We start from the raw sequence: 18,540 nt of genomic DNA on the forward strand, positions 1-18,540 counted from the left end.
GATGCTCTCGATTCAGGTGTAAATGATGGTGTCTTGGCAGGAGGGCAGGCAATAGGGTCAGGAGGTGCTCATGCTTTCTCAGTCACTTTTGGGCTATAAATAAGATTCAAGATTCATTTCTACATCTTTGGTTTTTTCCCTCCTTCAGATACCTTTCGTATCAATCCCTCAGCATTCCCTCCACTGGGCCTCCTCTAGCACAAATCTTGTCTGTACAGATGTGGCCCAATCTGGCAAATTTGGAATGCTATTTCTCTGATGTCGTCCCCCTCGCCACAAGAGGCCAACACACCTCAGATGGACCAGGGTCCAAGAGTGGAAGACCCACTGTCCTTGTCAAGGCAAAGTATTTGTACTAATAATCTTTTTAGAACTTTTCCATTTTCTTTGGGTTTTCATCTTTCCTTCCATCTTCATCCCTGAATGCTTAACTTTTAATTAAACCAAAGTAAATTACCTAATTGACTCTCTTGCCTGGCTTCATTCTCTCTGCTTTATAAGACAATGCTGCCCATCACTGTCCATCATCCATCATTGTAAGATGGGACCAATGACTTTTATTCTAACCTGGAAGTGTCAGGCTTGAGACAAAACTCCCAAGGGCAGCTGAACTAGACTAAAATGTAATTTGAAAATGTTTAACAAATAAGCAAAAATACAACACAACCTAGATATTGCTCAGTCACTGCAGCCTATACAGATCCCCCCACTGCCCTGGGCTTCCTCCCTCTGGCCTCCATTTCTCTTTGCAGAGAGCAGATGACTGAGGGGCTTTGGGTCCCTTCTGGTCTTGCAGTGCCAATTCTGGTCATCAGTACTGATGCCCACTTCCCCTTTCTCACTGCTAAGGACTGTCTCCCATCTCCATTCTCATTATTGTCCTTTCATGTCAAGTTTTAATTCTGCTCTTTGCCCTGAAAAGTCGCCAGTCTGACTGTTGGATCACTTCTGTGCCAATAACCAGACTCTTTCATTTTTTTTTGTGATTATTTGGTGTTTCTAGTTTCCCAGCACACAACTGTGGAGCTTCTGCTAGGACTCTGGATCTTTGGTCTCTCTCATTCCTTTCCCCAAAGCCTTTCTTTATACCTAGTCCACCCCACCTTCATAGCAGGAGGCAGTGTGGTACAGTGGGGAGGTCAGAATCTCCAGAGTCAGGGGACCTGGGTCAAAGCTGAGCTCAAATGCTTACTGTCTCTAACCTGGAGCAAGCTATGGAGGGTCTTTGGGGTTCAATTAGCTCACTTGGGAGTTTCCTAAACCACTGAACTAACAGAAGAATTGATCACTCCAAAGTGTGTGTTTGCTGAGGTGCAGACCATACAAAAACCTGTAAAGCAGCTAAAGGGGGAAAGAGGGTGGCAGATCTGCAACTCAGGACTGATTGGGTGACATGGAAGGGTTAGAGCAGAGCAGTGGGATCCAGCCCTTTCCCCTCCCTGGCTACCCAGTGAGTGCTGAAGAAATCTCAGTGAATTCTTAGCCTTACCTAATCCTTTCTTTTTCAACCCAGCCTGCCTTGATTGGCTGGACTGAATGGGAGTGGAAAAGGAGGAGCCTGCATTGCAGCAGCCCTGCAGATGAGGTCTGGAAGCTTCTGACTGATTGTGTGGGTCTTCAGGCTGCTTGACTAGATAACTCCCATAGCAGAGTCAGAGGGAACTATCCACTCCTGAGCAGGCCTTTAACCTTGTGATGGGGAGTGGGGAAGAATCCAAGCTACATGATGAGCGTTCAAGGCACCGAGATGAGAGGAATTTCACATTTTTGGTTAAGTTGGACAGATTCCAAGCTCTGTTTTGAGAGGGCTTGGGGACCACTGACTACATTCATGGGAACTGCTCCTGGGCAGTCACAATGACACCAGACAGTCAGATAAAGTACATCTCCTCAGAGGGTTAATTGATTCACTAATTAATTACAGGACAGTCTGTTGCTCTCTGTAATATTAGAAAGTAGGAGAAGTCAGATATGTGTGGGGATGGCCTGGTAGCATCCAGAGCCTACCCAAAGAGTGAAGGTAACACAGAAATATCAGTACCCACAATGTCAAAGGGTTACCATAGACCCTGTTCCCAAGGAACTGCCACTTCAATGTGGGAGGGACAGAAGTGTTGCTCAACAAAGATCAAATACACTAGAATGAGTCAAGGAAAAGTCCCAGTCATGGGTTGGGAAAATTCTGAGATTCCTTTCACCAAGGGAGATTACAACAGGCTTCACGGAGAAGGGGTACCCTTGCTCTGAGGACTCTGAGAGAAGAAGGGGATGTTGACAGAACCTTCAAATGCAAGTAGGTACAAGGCACAGACATCAGAATCACTCTTCTTTTTTACAAAAATCTTTCATAATTCAAGCTTTTTGCTAATTTAGCTTGGCCTTTCCCCTGGTTGTGGGAATTTGTGAGGTTTTCCGGTAACCATCTAAAACTGTCATCCAAAGATACCACAAACAGAAGTAGAGATAACATATGTCTACAAAATCTTCCCAGACAATGTCTCACTAAAATAGGGGGAAACCTAGAGACTCTCAATCTTGCCCCATCTAGGTCATAAGCCCTCCATGGGCATGGGCAGGAGGAGGGTACCTCGATGACGGTTGGCTTTCCCACGCTCTCTGCAGTCGGGGAGCCGTACAGAACGCCATCACTGTAGGGTGTCCTCTGAATGTAGCGGAGCCATCCGGGTCTGTCTGGGTAGCCCATCAAGTTGGTATTAAATGTAATGGGGTCATTACTTACCTCACCTAGGTAAGAAACAGGTGATTAATGAAAACATGCAAGATAACCATTGTGCCCACACACACACTTGATTGCACTTATGAAAACATTTCTGTCATCCTTGCTATCAGGAAAATGCCAAACATGCTAAGATAATTAGGCTAAGAGTCCCTCCCAGATGCCAGAAAAGTCTGGAGGGCAAAGGTCCATTGGAGGCTGCTCAGATCTGCTGAAAGACAGAAGGCCCCTTCGCCAAATCCCCTAGAAAGCCCTGTGATCCCTGCTCATGAAAGGGAGAGAAAGATGTCGGGCACAACCCTCCTGAGAGGGACTTCAAATAGGTAGGTGCCTGGCACACAGGAAGCACTTAATAAATGCTTGTTGACTGACTGACTTGGGCCACTGATCTCAAGAAGCAACCCTACATTACAAGAACAAACCATTAGAGTAGTTATGTCATCCAGTTTTTCTGGGCAGGGTGGGAGGTACCATAATCACCCTGTCTCATTCCCAAAGCTGAGGGGCTGTACCTCAAGAAGCAGAGCCCAACTCCAACCACATACAGAAAGAACCCACCCCCCATGTTGTGTGGATGTCCTCCCTACTGAAAAACAAGGCAACATTTGGGGTGGGAGGAAGCAAGGGAAGAATTCTTTGATAAATAGTTTTTCTTTCCACTTGACTATGTTCTAACCTTGAGAAAGCCATTATATCTCATGAATTTTTCAAGTGTGATACTATCACTATAAAAATGGGAGTATTTTCTCTTTGTTTTTATAAAGTTAGTCACATGTGTATACACACACAATGCAAATACATTTTATATGTCCACGCATCAGGTAAGGAAATGTTAAGTTTACCTTCTCCACCTTCCGCTGTCTCCTTGTATGTTGCTGCTGACTAGCCTCCCATTAGTAATGCACCCAATGCAGAACCAACAGAAGTGGCCATCAGAAATTGTTTGTTCAAATAAATCTGATGTCATGATAAATCTTTATGGACTTGCTTAATGTTAATGTCTGCACTCTCTTTTCTAATCCTGACCCTGACCCTAACTTTCTCTGTTAAGTACAACAAAACTCAATGTTCTGTTAACAGATGCTTTGTTGGGAAAACGCCAATGGTCCAAAGAAAGCCACTGTTGGTGAGGTCTGAGCTAATGCTGTTGAAGCTACAAGCAATCTTCCCACTTTTCCTTCTGCTTTCAGACTGCCCCCTGCAATGTTGCCTCTCTCAAGACACCATGCAGAACTCTGAGAAGACTGAACTGGCCCTGGGCCGCCCAGTACCCCACCCTTCTCTGCAGAAAGATCAAAGTGTCCCGTACCAGGTTTCGGAAATGGGGGGAACTCCCCTTTAAAGTACTCCCGCTCTAAGACATGAACAAAGAGGACTCCAGCGGATGGGTACACATTCCGGTCAGACTGTACCTTAGAGAGAATGGTGTACACTAAAAAGAAGAGACAGAAAAGAGGCGAGTGAGGCATGCTGGCTGGAAGAGGCAGCAACCCCCAGCCTTGTGCATTTGCTATTTCTGTGGTGCAAACAGATCAGAGGAAAGAAAAACACAGGCCAAACACATGGGTTAGTAACATTGTGGCCAGTTTAGAACAAAGCCCGGGAGGCAGTTTGGGCACCCCCACCAGAGGCGGTCAAGCAGCCCCCACAGACAGAAGTCATATACCCCAGGATACACTGTAGCAGCATACTTGGGATACACTGTAGCAGCACTCAGGATACATTTGTGTCTAACAGTGCCCAACCCTTTCTCCCAGGGAGGCCACAGCTTTTTCCTCACCTCTTCAGGCAGCAGGCTCACCTCCAACAAGGCAACACAGGAATCCTTACTAGCTCCAATTCTCTTCAGCCTTTAAAGGGTTACAAAGCATTTCTTTATGGGAAAATCTGACCAGATTTTGCAAATGAAGAAACTGAGGCCTGCTCAACGTCACTGACACAGGTGAGAAACAGCAGCAGGTCCAGCAGGGAGCCCCAGTTCTGGGATGCCAAATCCAGGGGCCCCTCCCCCTCCATGCCTCAGTATGTAAAGAATCCCACCTGGGCTACATTTAGACTTTTCAATCCTTAATAGCAAAGAAACAGAACAAACCACAGTCACAAAGGCAAAATAATTGCCTTGCTTTGCCAGCAAAGGAACAAGAAACCCAAGCATGAGTACATGGGACCGAATCTGCAGGCACCAACCCATGTGTGCCCCTGAAACAACACTTTGCCCTTGCTCAATAAGGCCAACAAACCATGCTGCCTTTTGGTTGTTTCCTGGCCAGAATACAACATTTTTTCAAGACCATGGCCTTCAAAAAGCCAGAACGACCACTTAGCAAAAGGTGAAGGACAGTTACCTGCAGGCAAGAGTGTGACCTTGGCCCAACTCAGCCTGGGTCCCCACCTGGGAGGGAAGCCCAAGATGGCCACTCCTACCCAAAAAATGCCTTGGCTTTGAAACCAACCAGTGTGCTGTTGTGTGTAAAGAAGTGTGGCCCAAAGGACACTGGCTGGCATGTCTTGGTCTGCACCTCTGTCTGACATGGCCTTGGACTCAGGTTCCTTGGCCAGGTCGACGATGCCTGGCAGCTCCATGCACGGACATTCAGAGGAAATAAGCTCTCAGACTCTGGGAAACTAGCAGTCAAGTGTAGCTTTTTTATGTGCATCAATTGAGGTGCTCCTAAGGATGGCAGTGAGGGACAAGACTTGTTATTTCACTGCACCAAGAATTTCTTATGAGCAGATTCCCTTCACCCATGAAGAGTGCATCATATCTCTGCAGTTTAGAGTCTTAGGAAGATGGTTGGGCAATAATCACTTAACCAACATGCCTGTATAGATCAGGATCTTCCTGGGTCTAAGGCCACCTCACTCTTCTGTAGACACACATTCACATACCTGAAGAAAACTGCCCCAGCCACCCTGGAGGCACAATGTAGCACCAACAGAACTGGAGACCCAACAGTAATGGGTCCGTGGTCAGAGCTCCTGTACTGCTTGTGGGCAGCTCCAGTAGAATGAGTGGAAGACCCAGTGGCCCTCTGGGTGTCCAAGGGTCTTTAACCCTTCTACGAACTGATACTCCACAAGGAAACCCCAGCTTTGGGCTGAGTTGGCTTTGAAGGCACATTCCAAAAATCTCATGTAAACTACCCTTGTAGAAACAGTCACCTCCCCAACACCTCACTGGTCCACAGCTTTGTAAACTGGTAACACCTTCATTTTAGATTTTAGTTGCACGTTGCTGGAGAAAGAGAGAGGTTGCAAGCTAGAGTGGAGAGAGGGCTGGCTTAAGGTTCAAGATTTGCAAACAAATGCTGTCCCAGTGAGCCTGGGCCAATCACACCCACACACTGTCCCAGGCATGGATAGAAGTGTTCCCCAGTGAGTTTCCACAAGTCCTGAACAAAAGAACAGGCTCATGGGTTAGAGCTAGAAAGGAGCACAGAGGATCCTGAAGCCAACCCCAGGACTGCTGTAACCCCCTCCTGAGTCAGGTTCCTCCCTGCCTCAGGTCACTGCCATGGCACCCTGGGGCCTGGAGGATCAAAGTTTGGTGTTAAAAGCCACCCTTCCCGTGCACTTCATCTTCTATCCAGTGACATTGGCTTCCAGTTTGGTGGAAACCACACAAGGTCCCCTGTGTCCCAACTCTGGGCATCTTCTCCAGCTGTCTCTCCTGCCAGGAACTCTCTTCTTCCCCCCTCTCTGCCTCGGGCCTTCTTCTACTCCCAGCTAAAATTCCACCTTCTCCAGGATGTTTTCCTGCTTCCCCTTTCTTTCCAGAGCCTTTCCTCTGTGGTTTGCAAGTACTTTTTTGCTGGTGGTTTTTCCCTTCCTGGGAGATTGCATCGCCGGCACTGAGCACAGTGCCTAGCACGTAGTAGATACAATGTTTAGTGACTGACTCCCTTCCCCATTTTATAAATGAGGAGATTGAGGCAAAGTAAGTTTAAGTGACTTACCTAGGATGATACAGCTAGTAGTAAGGAGGCAAACCTAATTCACTGGAATAAAAATAACCACAACAACCCACAATTCCTCCAGCCCAAGGGGGAAATCCACAACAGCCTCCCAAAATAGAAATGGAAACACTCCAAGCTGAATTCCCATCTGTGTCTGCAGACTCATGACAGAATGCTGAGTCCTTCACAATGGTGGCTCGAGGCCAACCTACCTCTTTCTTCTTACTCCAATTCAAGGCCTGAGATGTTGTTCTAAGTCTGGTTCAAATGCAGCCCACCCACACTGTGCCTGTGGTGGCCCAAAGAGCCCATTTCCACAGAATCACCTTCCAGCCACATGTCATGGTTCTAATGAGGCTCACTCCAACACTTCCTGCATCTACTCTGTCCAGGGCCTCATCCCTAACAGCACCATTAGAACCACCTCCACACTGTCCTTCCTCCAATCCATCCTTCTTTCTCATGCATAGATATGGTCATTTTCCTGCACATCTGCTCACTTCTCAACCCTACCCTTCAACTGAAATGATCCCTCCTGGATTCCTGGAGGAATGCTATAAAGCACATCCTAAAATTCAGCAAATTATCTCCCAGAATTTTGTGCTTTCAACGTAGAAATGATGAAGTGGGCTAAATGTGTTGGCCTAAACTGATATGAAAGTTAATACAGATAAATATCAAATCCTACACTTGGATTCAAAGTGTTAACAGCACAGGATGAGGAGATCCATGCCAGCTTCCATGTGATCTGACCAGACCTGCCAGCTCTCTCCTTCTATCTCACCTCTCTTTCTAGGTTAATGCCTTGTGAAAGCCATCTCCAGTCTCAGCCTCTATTTCCTTTGCAACACTTGGCACAGTGCCTAGAAGAACATGGCAGGTGCTTAAGAAATGTTTCTTGACTGACTCCTTGTATTTATGTTCTGTTCCTCATCTCAACTGAAATTCCTCTCTCCATCGATCTCTCCATTCGTTGCTAAGTCTTTTCTCAGTCCTTATTCTGGACCTCTCTGCAGCCTCTGACACTGGCCATCCCCTTCTCTGGCACTCCATCCTGTCTAGGTTTTCATGACACTTCCCTGTCTTGGTCCTCTTACCCATCTCCTTGGCTGGATCTAGGTTACGCTCACTAATTGTGGGTATCGCCCAATGATCTTCCCAGGGCATCTTCTCTTCTTCTTCTGTGCTGTTTTGCTGTCATCCTTATGAAGGAGATTCTCTAATGTAACTATCCAGTCAGAACCCTTCTCCTGAGTTCTTCTTGGATAGCTTGAACTGGCTATCTCAAGGATGTCTCAGACTTCATGTCCAAACCTGAACTCATTATGTTTTTACCCAATACTCACCCTTTTCCCAGTGGGGTCCATTATCCTTCCAGTTACCCAGGCTGGCAACCTCAGCGTCATCTGTCCTTCCTCATGCCCGTTTACTTCACATACCCAATCTGTTGCCAAGACCTATCAATCCTACCTTTCTAACATCTCTCCAATATGTCCCCTTCTTTCTCTCATGACATTGCTATCCCCCTAGCTCAGGCCCTCATCACCCCACACCTGGATTGCTGCAATAACCTGCAGACTGGTGCCTCTGCCTCAGCTGGCTCTCTACCCCACCCTCCACTCAGCTGCCTAGCGCCCTTTCTAAAGCACAGGTGTGAGCATGTTCCCTAACCCCGCTCCTACACACAGCACTAACTTCAGTGGTTCCCTATTACCTTCAGGAATAAATACAAAATGCTCCTTCCTGATACTTCACTCCACTCCATGTATTATGGGATCTAGTGATACTGGCCTTGCTGTGGCTCACACAGGCCATTTCATCTCTCAGTTCCCCTGTGTTTTCACTGGCTGTCCTGCATGCCTGCAATGCTCTCTCCCTCACACCTCCTACTGGCTTTCTTGATATACTTCTTTCTAGACTCCAAACAAAGTCTGCCTTCTCCAGAGAGAAGAATCCCTCCCAATCCCCTCAGTTCCCCCAGGGGTTTGTCTTTTCTCTTCAGTGTTGCCTTCCATTTACATGGTTATTTCAGTGGTCTTTCCCATCAGATCTTTGCGGGAGGAGATCTCATTTGCCCTCTTGTCCCCAGTGGTTAGCACAGTGCCTGGCACATAATCACCTGCTAAATGCTTGCTGACTGCCTAACTAGAATCACTGCTCCTTCATGCACCACAAATTAGATAATACTGAGGAATGAAGAGGCAGAAAACACTTCTCTACCACAAATAGGCCTGTTCTCCTTTACATTTCCTTATCATGCTAGCAATTCCATGGACCTCTTGAGCAGACAGGTAACTAGAGAAACCCTCTGAATATTGACCGAGTGAGTCTTCTCTTTTTATCTGGGACAGGAGTTAAGAAGGCCTGGGAGAAGGCAGGAGTTTTAGCACAAACACTGGGAGACTTTTTAAGCCCCATTTTATTCTGACTGCCATTTAGGGTTGGTTTATAGAAGTTGGGGGAACAAAACTGACTGTCCACTTCAGTGAGGTCCCCATGACACAAGGGGATGAGAAGTTAGAGACACCTTAAAGGATCATTTAGAATGGAGATGTTTGAGATAAGGCAGAAACCCACAGAACATCACTGGCATTCTGGAAATGGTTCTGGGTGTCTTCTTCTGACAGTAATGGGAAATGAAAGTAGGGGCTCACGTCCCATAGCCCTGAGTGAATGAGCACCAAAGGCCCAATGCCTCTAGGGGTCCAGCCCTACAGAGCCCAAGCAGAGGGTGGGCACTCCACCTTTCCCTTAGCATGGCAGCCCCATCTTTCTAAGGGAAATAAAAGTGGTGAATGTAACAGGAAAGACATCCTCTGCAGGGGGTTGTGCTGAAATTCAGCTCCAATGCTTTTAAGATCAGATCTCAAGAACAACTTCCCTGTAGGTTTCAATTCCATGACTGCAACATTATGGCAAGCACACGGTGATGTGACAGAAGCAACCAGCACTGACAAGGCACAAGCAGTTTGTGCACAGGATAATGATTCTGCGCAGAAAAAGGCAGGAACTGCAGCAGAAGAGAACATGAGGTTAAGTACATAAAGGATCCAAAGGTTTAGAAGATTAGAAACGGAAGTTAATTCTTTCCTGAACGATTTGCCATTTATCAAGAAACCAAAGACGTGAGGGGAAAAGCAGGAGGAAGAGAGGAAGTACCCGAGCCGCCAGCCCCTGATGGGGGCATGTTGCCACCTGGACTCACCATGGCTCTGCCCAGCAGCTGCCCTTCTGCTGATAACAAAACTGTTGGTTTGTTTTGTGTTCCAGTGAACTGTCTCATCTATGCCATCCGCACTGCTAGATGCAAAAGCTTTTCAGAATAAAATAAATGCACGAAAAAGAATGAATTCCTGTCAATCAAAGTGATTCCCCAGATCCAGCCCCGTTAGCTGGGGCCCTCCTGGCCCTGCCAGTGTCGCTTTCCTTTGGCACCAGACTTTGCAGTTTTCAACATCACACAATTTAATGTGGAGATATTAAGCTTCATGATATTTACGTCAAAGCTATTCCCACATTTCTTAGTATTTTTACCTAAAGGAGAGGCCAAAGTCTCAGAATTCAGACAATTTGCTTTTGTTTTTTGCATGAGTGTAAAGCTCTCCAAACTCCAGTCTATGCAGACAAAGAAACATTCAGCATGTACACGTTTATAAAAGGTGGTTTTTAAAAAAACCCAATATCCCCATTTACCTTGTGGCTAGACTTGACCTAAGGCCAATGGTTCACTCAATACACAGCCACTACTGAGAAGAGTTCCCTAGCAGCCAGTGACATATTGAAAGTCAAGTAGCAAGCACCCAGGTGCAGCTTTTCTTAAGTTCTCATCTTGCTTCCAGGCTTACCAGTGTTTTTTTCTTTTTTTCCTCAATCCTCTGAGGCTCTGAGCCCCTCCACCAGGGAATATCTGAGCTGGGATTTGAAGTTGTGTTGCCTAACTCCAATTCCAGGGCTCAGTCCATAGGCATCTCTACTAATCTTTTTAAGATTTAACAGGACCAAGAAAGGAATGAAAAAACATCATCCCAGGAAGACATTCTCCCACAGGGAGAGAGCCATCTGTGCCCCTGAAATTCCAAAAGGGGCTGACAGTTCAGGGTGAAGAGCCAGCCCAGAAACCTCTGACTGTGGCTGCCAAGATGGCACATCTCCTACCCAGAATCTGGAGCTTCAATCTGAAAACAAATAGAAGGGGGAGCGGGTTTCCAATTCTTCCCACGAGCACTGCTGGATCAGACTTTATGGTCTTTCTTAGCAGAGGCTGGTGATGACAGAATGGATGTCTAATTGTCTTCCTGGAGCCCAGAGGATGGATGAGGACCAGCTGGCCCACTTCTTCAGGGCTCATCTAGCTGAAAGTTCTGCTAAACTTTCTGGGGATGCTTGGGAATGAAGGCCTGATGCTTATGTGCATCCATAGTAGAGATGCATGCCCATTTCCCCCCATGAGGAACCCAAATGAAAATCTATCAATTCTGAAATTAATCAAAAGACAACTCTGAATCCCTTAGAAACTTACAAAACACTTGGACACTGGGGTTGAGGGCCAGAGAGGCTGGACATCTTCTAGTCCAGGGCAAGGACTCTATGAGGTTCTATCATTGTAGCCAATGAAACACGATGTGCATTGATTGCTGTGTGCCAGGCTCCACAGCAGGCCTTGGGAATTCAAGGAGGCTGGAGAATAGGGAGAGGCCATATGTAGGGCCTCCTCTGAAGGGCCACCTCCAGTCACTAGGCTAAGAAACCAGTGAATTTGCTGTGTTTGCCACTGTTCAAAATAGGGCTGACAATTCCTCACTGGTGGCTGGGTTAAACTTTAGATTCTCTTCTGATCACCCATTGCACCTTTCCAATCACTGGTGGATACACACACAAGATCACAGTCAATGACTGAGCCAGAATGAAACAAGTGAGAAAACATCACAGAGACTTTAGGAGTAAGGATTTCCATAACATATTTTTTTAAATAAACAATTTTATGTGACTTGAGTCTTCCTTTAAAAAAATATTACCTGGATTGTTACACAGAGCACATTTTCAGTTCACAGAGATAATTCTCTCTCTTTTAGCCTAAATTTTGTAGCAATTCAAACAGATGCCAAAGGGGAATTCTTGCCCTTAGACCCAAAGAGAAATATATCCCTGCAGGCTGATAAGTCCTAGAACAAAGACATTGAAGAGAAAAAAGCAATTTTTCTTCTGTCAAACAAAAACTTTGTACGTGACTGATAAGGTTGAGTTTGTCTGTTGTTCTGAAATTTGTTAGGAATGACCTTGTTGGTAATGAGCTCCCCTCCCTTGAAGTCATCAAACAAAGGATGGCCTGCCTGCCGGTCTGCTGCACTTTCAGAAGCCGTGCAGGAAATGTTGGTTCAGGTACAGGGATTGAGGACCCCTGAGGCTCCTTCCACCTCGAGCATCTAGGACTTGGTGGCTCCAAACTGTCAGATTCAATATCTTTATGATTATAAAACCTGGCTGATGACATTTGGGGGGCTTTATTGAGGGAAGCAGGACAGCAAATGGAAGAAGAAAGAGAGGAAAGAGAATATTTCTTAAGTGCATACTGTGTACCAGGTACTGTGCTGAGCTGTTGAAAAAAAGAAGAGGCTTCAACACAGCCTTCCAAATACCCAGCATGATCCTGGTGGAAAGAACTGTAAGTAAAAGGTTCTGAGAACGACTGGAGACATTTTCCCCTGACGTGGGGATATATCATTGTTCTCCCAATCCAGGTTTACAAAAATGATTCTCACCCTATAAAAGATTTGGATTACCTAAATCTGCAAAGAAGCTGGTGAAATTTTAGCTCCAAAAAGGAAGGGGAAGTTTAATGATTTTTGTCTTTGTACTTCTATGGTGCCTGGCACATAGTAGTCACTTAATAAATGTTTCTTTATTCTTTGAAGTGCACATTTTACTTTATTTTATACACATATATTTAATTGTATTAATACTTCTTATTTTCCTATTGTCTCTACTTCCCAAAATATCCCTCTCCCGAACCCCTCCCAGAGGGGAATGCTGTCCCCCTCTCAACAAAAATCAAAAGGAAGGAAAAAAACCCATTTAACTAAACTAACCAACATACTGGCAACAGTCTGACGTGCTATGCAGCGTTGCCATGGTCCCCGACCTCTGCAAAGCAGAGGGAGGGGCCTTCTCACATCTTGTCTCTGGGCAGAACTTGGAGATTTTCATTTTGCAGCATTCAGCTTCAATCCATACACAAGTGACGCAGTTACGCCCTAATCAATGGCCACCTACTCTGCCAAGCCTTCATCTGAAAGCCAGCCTTCCAACTGTTCTGGGGAGAAGGCAGGGGCCCATGGAGGACAGTCATCCTGCCCTGTGGAACAGTACACAAACTGGGGGTGACTTTCTAAGCAATGGGGAGCTTATTTTCTGCAAACAGGTGCAATAATAAGGAATTTCCCCTATGGATGAGAAAGTTCATTAAATACAGATGTAAGTTATACTGGCACTTTCAGATAAACGGAGGCATTTCATAAAGAAAGGGACCAAAAAGTCTTCATAAAGGAAGAGAGTTTTAGCTCTTGTCAAATGATATGGGATGTTGCCAGTATTGTGGATGAACATTTTGATTTCTAAGTAGATATAGACCTTTGTCTTAATACACACACACACACACACACACACACACACACACACAACATACATACATACACAATGTGCGTATGACGAAACACAACTTTCAGACGGCATTTGGACAGTTATGGAGAGAAAAAAACAATCTGTAGTGTCAAAGCTCTCCCCTCAAATCTCTTAGTGACCAATAAAGAATGGTGTCTGGATTGGGTGGGAACAGAGGAAGATCTGTTATTCGATGAGAGAAATCTGAAGGTAGAGAAGTAGTTCCCAGGGTACCAAAGATATGGAGGACCACATGGAAGACTTCAAAACTGCAAAGCACAATGGTTTTTGTTGTTGTTTAGTTGTGTCTGACTCTTGGTGACCCCCTCTGTGCTTTCCTTAACAAAGATACTGGAATGGTTTGCCATTTCCTTCTCTAGCTCATTTGACAGATGAGGAAACTGAGGCAAACAGGGTGAAGTGACTTGCCCAGGGTCACACAGCTAGTAAGTGTCTGAGGCCAGATTTGAACTGAGGAAGATATCTGACACTCTATTCACTGCACTATCTAGCTACCCAAAGCATGATGATATATCAGCTAATTTGCATACCCCTAGCTTATCATTATAGAGGGTAAAAGTTTTAAAATGAGAATAAACATTTGGAGACTAGAGTTATGATTAAAGAGTAGCCTTCAGAGAGTGATGGTTAATGAAAAAACTTGAAAATGCTTTGTCCCAGTAGAGGAGAGGACAGATCACTATTGGCCAAGAGTTTTTAGCTCAGAGTACCAAGAGCTGGCACCGAGAGTTGGCATGGAGAGCTGGAGAGGAGAGTAGCTTTGCATAGGATGTAGTGCTCTCTGCAGCCATGGCGGGGGGGGGGGGGGGGGGGGGGGGGACTCTGTAGGACAGTCAGTCTGTGCTCTGGTCTGATTGGACCAGGTAGTATCTGGAGGAGTCTGTACTGTCCAGAGGTGGCCAATGGGATGAGAGAGGCCCTGATCCAGCTTAAAGACAACTGATACCTTCTTTAAGAGCTAACAATTTCTAAATGGTTTTTAAAGGGGATTATTAATGAAAAAGTTTAAAAGTATTATTCAGAGGAGAAGAAAAAAAAGCATTTCTCTCTTGCAAGATCCAGACCAGCTGAGAGAGGTTCTAGAGTTAAGCAGAGAGCTAAGAAGCAGTTTTGTGAGGTCCCTGAATGGACCCAAAACCCTAAAGACTGGGACCCAGTTCTTAGTTACCCCAAGCTCCCAAACCTTTCTCTGTTGGGGCTCTCTGCCCGAGGTGCCATATACCTTGGCAGCAAAGACTGATTTGGCTTCATATGTGTATTAAGATGTATTTTCTCATGTGCTGATTTAATAAATTAGCATCTATATTTTTTTTTTTACTTTAAAAGGGGTATCATTGTGTTTGGTTGTATAAATATCACCTCTTGTGAGTGGTTGATTGGACAGATAGAAAACAGACACTGTGTGGGGGCTCATGCCAGATCGAGCCAGAATGGTGAGCCAATAAACTGTGCTTAAGATTCTGAGGAAGTATGAAAAGAGAAGCGGATGGTGGCAGTCTATGTCTGAGAACCTGGTGAGCCAGTGGTGGGCAAACAAGCCCAGCTCAGCGTGGCAAAGGGTTAGGAGACGAATTCTCATGATGTGGTGGGGTCTAATTCCACACTTTCTCATTACACATTAGACCTCGGACCACAACTATAGAGCCGGAAGGGGCCTCTAGTACAACCTCATCATTTTACAGATGAGGAAACTGAGGCTGAAAGAGGTTATATAGTGAATAAGCAGGAGAGGAACCTCTAGAGCTCCAGTTTCCTAACGCCAAAGTCGGCGCAATTTTCCCCGGTACCCTCCCTGGCACCCAGCATTCACTTTAGAAAGCTACCGAATAAATTAATATAAAACCGTAAATCAAATATGAAATAAAAATATCAGCTATTACTATTTTTACTGTAACAAAACACCTTTTCCCTAAGGAGTGAACTAACACTCAAAGTGGTGTGTGTGGGGTGGGGGGAATAAGCATTTCTATAGAACCTGCTGTATACATGTGGTACAGGCACTTTACAAATAGGATCTCATTGGGTCCAACAACCCTGGGAGGGAGGGTGAGCAAACTAAGGCAGGCAGACGTTAAGAGACTTGCCCAGGGTCACACAGCTAGTAAGTAAATGTCTGAGACTGGATCCGAACTCTGGTCTTCCTGAGTCCTGCACCAGTGCTCTATCCACTGTGCCACCCAGCTACCTCTCCACAAAAACATGTAGCTATGATATTTTTAGCTTTGATAGGCTTTAGTAGACTCACGGTGACATGACAGCCCAGGAGGTAGCATCGAGCTGAGGCCAAGCTCCTAGGAGTAGCCCCACTGTGCCCCACCCTCCTGAGGATGTGCTCAGTTTGGGGCACCTGGGTTTAAGAAGGCCATAGAGAAATGAGGGAGTGTCCAGAGGACAGCCCCCAGGATGGTGAGAGGAAGATGAGGTGCAGGAACTGGGCATGTAAAGACTGAGGGGCGAGGGAGAAGGACCTTGAAAATTGTCCTCAGGAACTCCTGAGAGAGAACCAGAATCCTGGAGAGTGGGGTTAGGTTTGCAGACTTGACATGGAAGAATGGGCCTCAGCATTGTGCCATCTGCAAATCCTATGAGCAGATTCTGTGTCTAACAGAATCGGCAAAAACAGGGAACAAGACAGGCTAAAGGACAGAGCTTTGTGGCACTCCACTTGGGACCTGTAAACTGTCAGCCATTCATCATCAAACTACTTACAACCGTTTAATCTATGATGTGGCCACCCATCACCTCTAAAATCAAGGCTCACCATTTATTAGGCACCAACTACATGCCAAGCATTGTGCTAAGTTCCAGGAATACAAAGAAAAGCAAACAGTAGACCCTGCCCTCCGGAATCTCACAGTCTAGTGGTTGGGCGGTGGGGTGGGAGGGGAGTATGTGAAAAGCATGAAGACAAAGAGGTTCATACAAGATTAGGCAGCACAGATGGAAGGGAATGTGAAATAGGAAGGCACCAACAATGAGAAAGTCCAGGAAGGAAGTCAAAGAATTCAAGAGGCAGAGGTGACAGAGTGTCAGGCAAGGGGACAGCCCAGGCAAAGGCTGGAGTGGGGAGATGAGTGCTGTGCTTCAGGAACTGCAAGGATGTCAGTGTAGGGAGAATGCATAGGGTATGGAGGGGAGTGAAATCTAAGACAAAGTTAGGAAGGACCAGGCTGGGAAGGGCTTTTAGCACCAAAGAGAGAATTTTCTATTGACCCTGGAGTTCACTTAGCAGGGAGACGACATGCTCAGACCTGCATGGTAGCCAGGGCTGCTTGGACTGGTGGACAGCAAGGTCTGACAATGGCTATGTTGTGGGGGGAGGAAAGGAGGGAAGGTGCCAAGTAGGAACAGTGTCAGATTTCCCCTTTGGATGGCAGATTCAACATGACTGGCAGCGAGGATGGGGGAGGATGACCCACTGGGTTAGAGTTTGCAGGATGGGAGGCTGGCATCACCTTGGATAGCCAAGAGGGAGGGAGGAAGAGGGGAGGATGCGGGGTGATATGTATGGAGGTACTGAGTTCAGTCTGGGACAGGCTGAATTGGAGATGTCTGGGAGACGTCCAGTCTGAGAGAGGTTAAGGGTGAACAAGAGATGGGAGAATCATCTAAGGATGATCATGAAAGCTGTGATGAGACCAAGAAGTGCGTGGGCAGCAAAGAGGAGAGGGCCCAGGCCAGAGACAGGCCGCACATCAAGCCATTTTCTGAAACAGTGTCCCCTGGACCCACCCACTCGGCAACCATTTCCCAAAGGGGAAGTCTGTCTCCATATTTCTGAAAGGTAACCTTCTCTAAAGCCCCACACAATCAATCATTCAGCTGTTATCTACCAAGTGCCCACTTACTTCATGTATCAGGCAGAGTTCTGGGGCACAGATCAGAAGGAAGCAGCCTGTGCCCTCAAGGATCTCCCACATTCTCCAGGGGAACTGGACATCTGTCTAACTAGACAGAAGAAATCATCCCCAGAAAGTACAAAGTAAGCTCAGAGGGTCAGAAAGCTAGGGGAACTGGACTCTGGAGGAAAGCTGAGAGATCCAAGAGGTGGGGGGATGGGGCAAGCAAGGCAAGGGGCGCACTCTGCAAAGGTGCAGACGGATGTGGGAGGGTTAAACCTGGCCATCATCAAACTGCAGCCTGCACTCCAACTTCAGGCTGTGCACCGCAAGGCCTCGCCAAAGACTTTATGGGCCCTTGTGACATAGTTTGAGGTCCTTAGCGTGGGCAAAGCTAGGCCCAGATCCATTTTCTGGAGCAGGCCACAAGCCTTAGACTTTAAAGAGCAGGAGGGTAGATAGGAGTATAACTGCATGGCTCAGTGAAGGGAAAAGGGCCTGAGAAAAGCTTTGTGGGAAGAAGAAAAAGAACAGGAAAGCACCTATGGGAAGGCTCAGAGATGGGACTTTAGGGCTTCTTCTCCTGTCCATCTAGACAAAAGCACCATGGGGCGCGCTGGTGTGCAAACCCAAAATGGCACCTGGTTTGGAACCTGGCATTTTAGGGAGCGGCCCACAGCTCTGGTGGTGCTTGTCCAGGGCCACCTAACCTGTTTGTGCAGAACCAAAGCCGCCATGGACACTTAGAATTTCAGTCCCATTTTCTTCTGTTCTTGTGGAATATTGGCTAGTATTGTCACTTTCAGTAGAGGTGAACGGAACCTCTAAATAAAGTTCTGACAAAGAAATTGGTCCCAACTCTTAGCCAAGTCAGATTTTAAGAGGATATAACTCATCTGGAATTGCAACACCCCTCAAAATTCTCCAAGACATAACTGTATGGACTGTGAAATGTTGCTTCCAGAACTTCCACATGAGGAGTACCAGCAGGCAAATATGTCTGTAAGAGTGAAGAAGAGAAAGCTGGGAAAGACACCATGATGACATCTTCCATTGATGCAAACAAATGAGGGTCTCCAGGATTTCTCAGTGCACACTCTGCTGCCTTCATTCAAATCACACTTTAATAATCAGAATAATGAACTTTGTGTTCATTTTGTTCGATAAGTTCGAAAATGTAAAGTTTGCAAAGCACTTCACACATAGCAGCTCAATCTGAGCCTCATAATGCCTTTGGAAGGAAGGTGCAATTATTATCCCCATTTTGCAGATGGTGAAACTGAGGTGGAGAGTATGATTTCCCCAGGGTCACCCAGCTAGGCAGAGTCCA

General features: G+C 46.2%; 1 protein-coding gene across 8 annotated transcripts in view; it reads right to left on the bottom strand.

The window, feature by feature from the left end:
• The window catches only part of SGCE (sarcoglycan epsilon), a 55,335-nt gene that overhangs the window by 27,381 nt on the left and 9,414 nt on the right, over nucleotides 1–18,540 (bottom strand). For 2 of the 8 annotated variants that reach the window (XM_072650721.1, XM_072650730.1), the window contains exons 2-4: nucleotides 9,899–10,006; nucleotides 4,047–4,169; nucleotides 2,588–2,745 (exon numbers count right to left, since the gene is read on the bottom strand). In XM_072650721.1, the coding sequence (XP_072506822.1) occupies nucleotides 2,588–2,745; nucleotides 4,047–4,169; nucleotides 9,899–10,006 (389 nt within the window). The remainder of the gene's footprint in view (nucleotides 1–2,587; nucleotides 2,746–4,046; nucleotides 4,170–9,898; nucleotides 10,007–18,540) is intronic. The other 6 variants (XM_072650726.1, XM_072650724.1, XM_072650725.1 and 3 more) reach the window with 3 other exon arrangements.

The sequence above is a fragment of the Notamacropus eugenii genome, chromosome 3 (assembly GCF_028372415.1).
Source record: "Notamacropus eugenii isolate mMacEug1 chromosome 3, mMacEug1.pri_v2, whole genome shotgun sequence".
NCBI lineage: Eukaryota > Metazoa > Chordata > Mammalia > Diprotodontia > Macropodidae > Notamacropus > Notamacropus eugenii.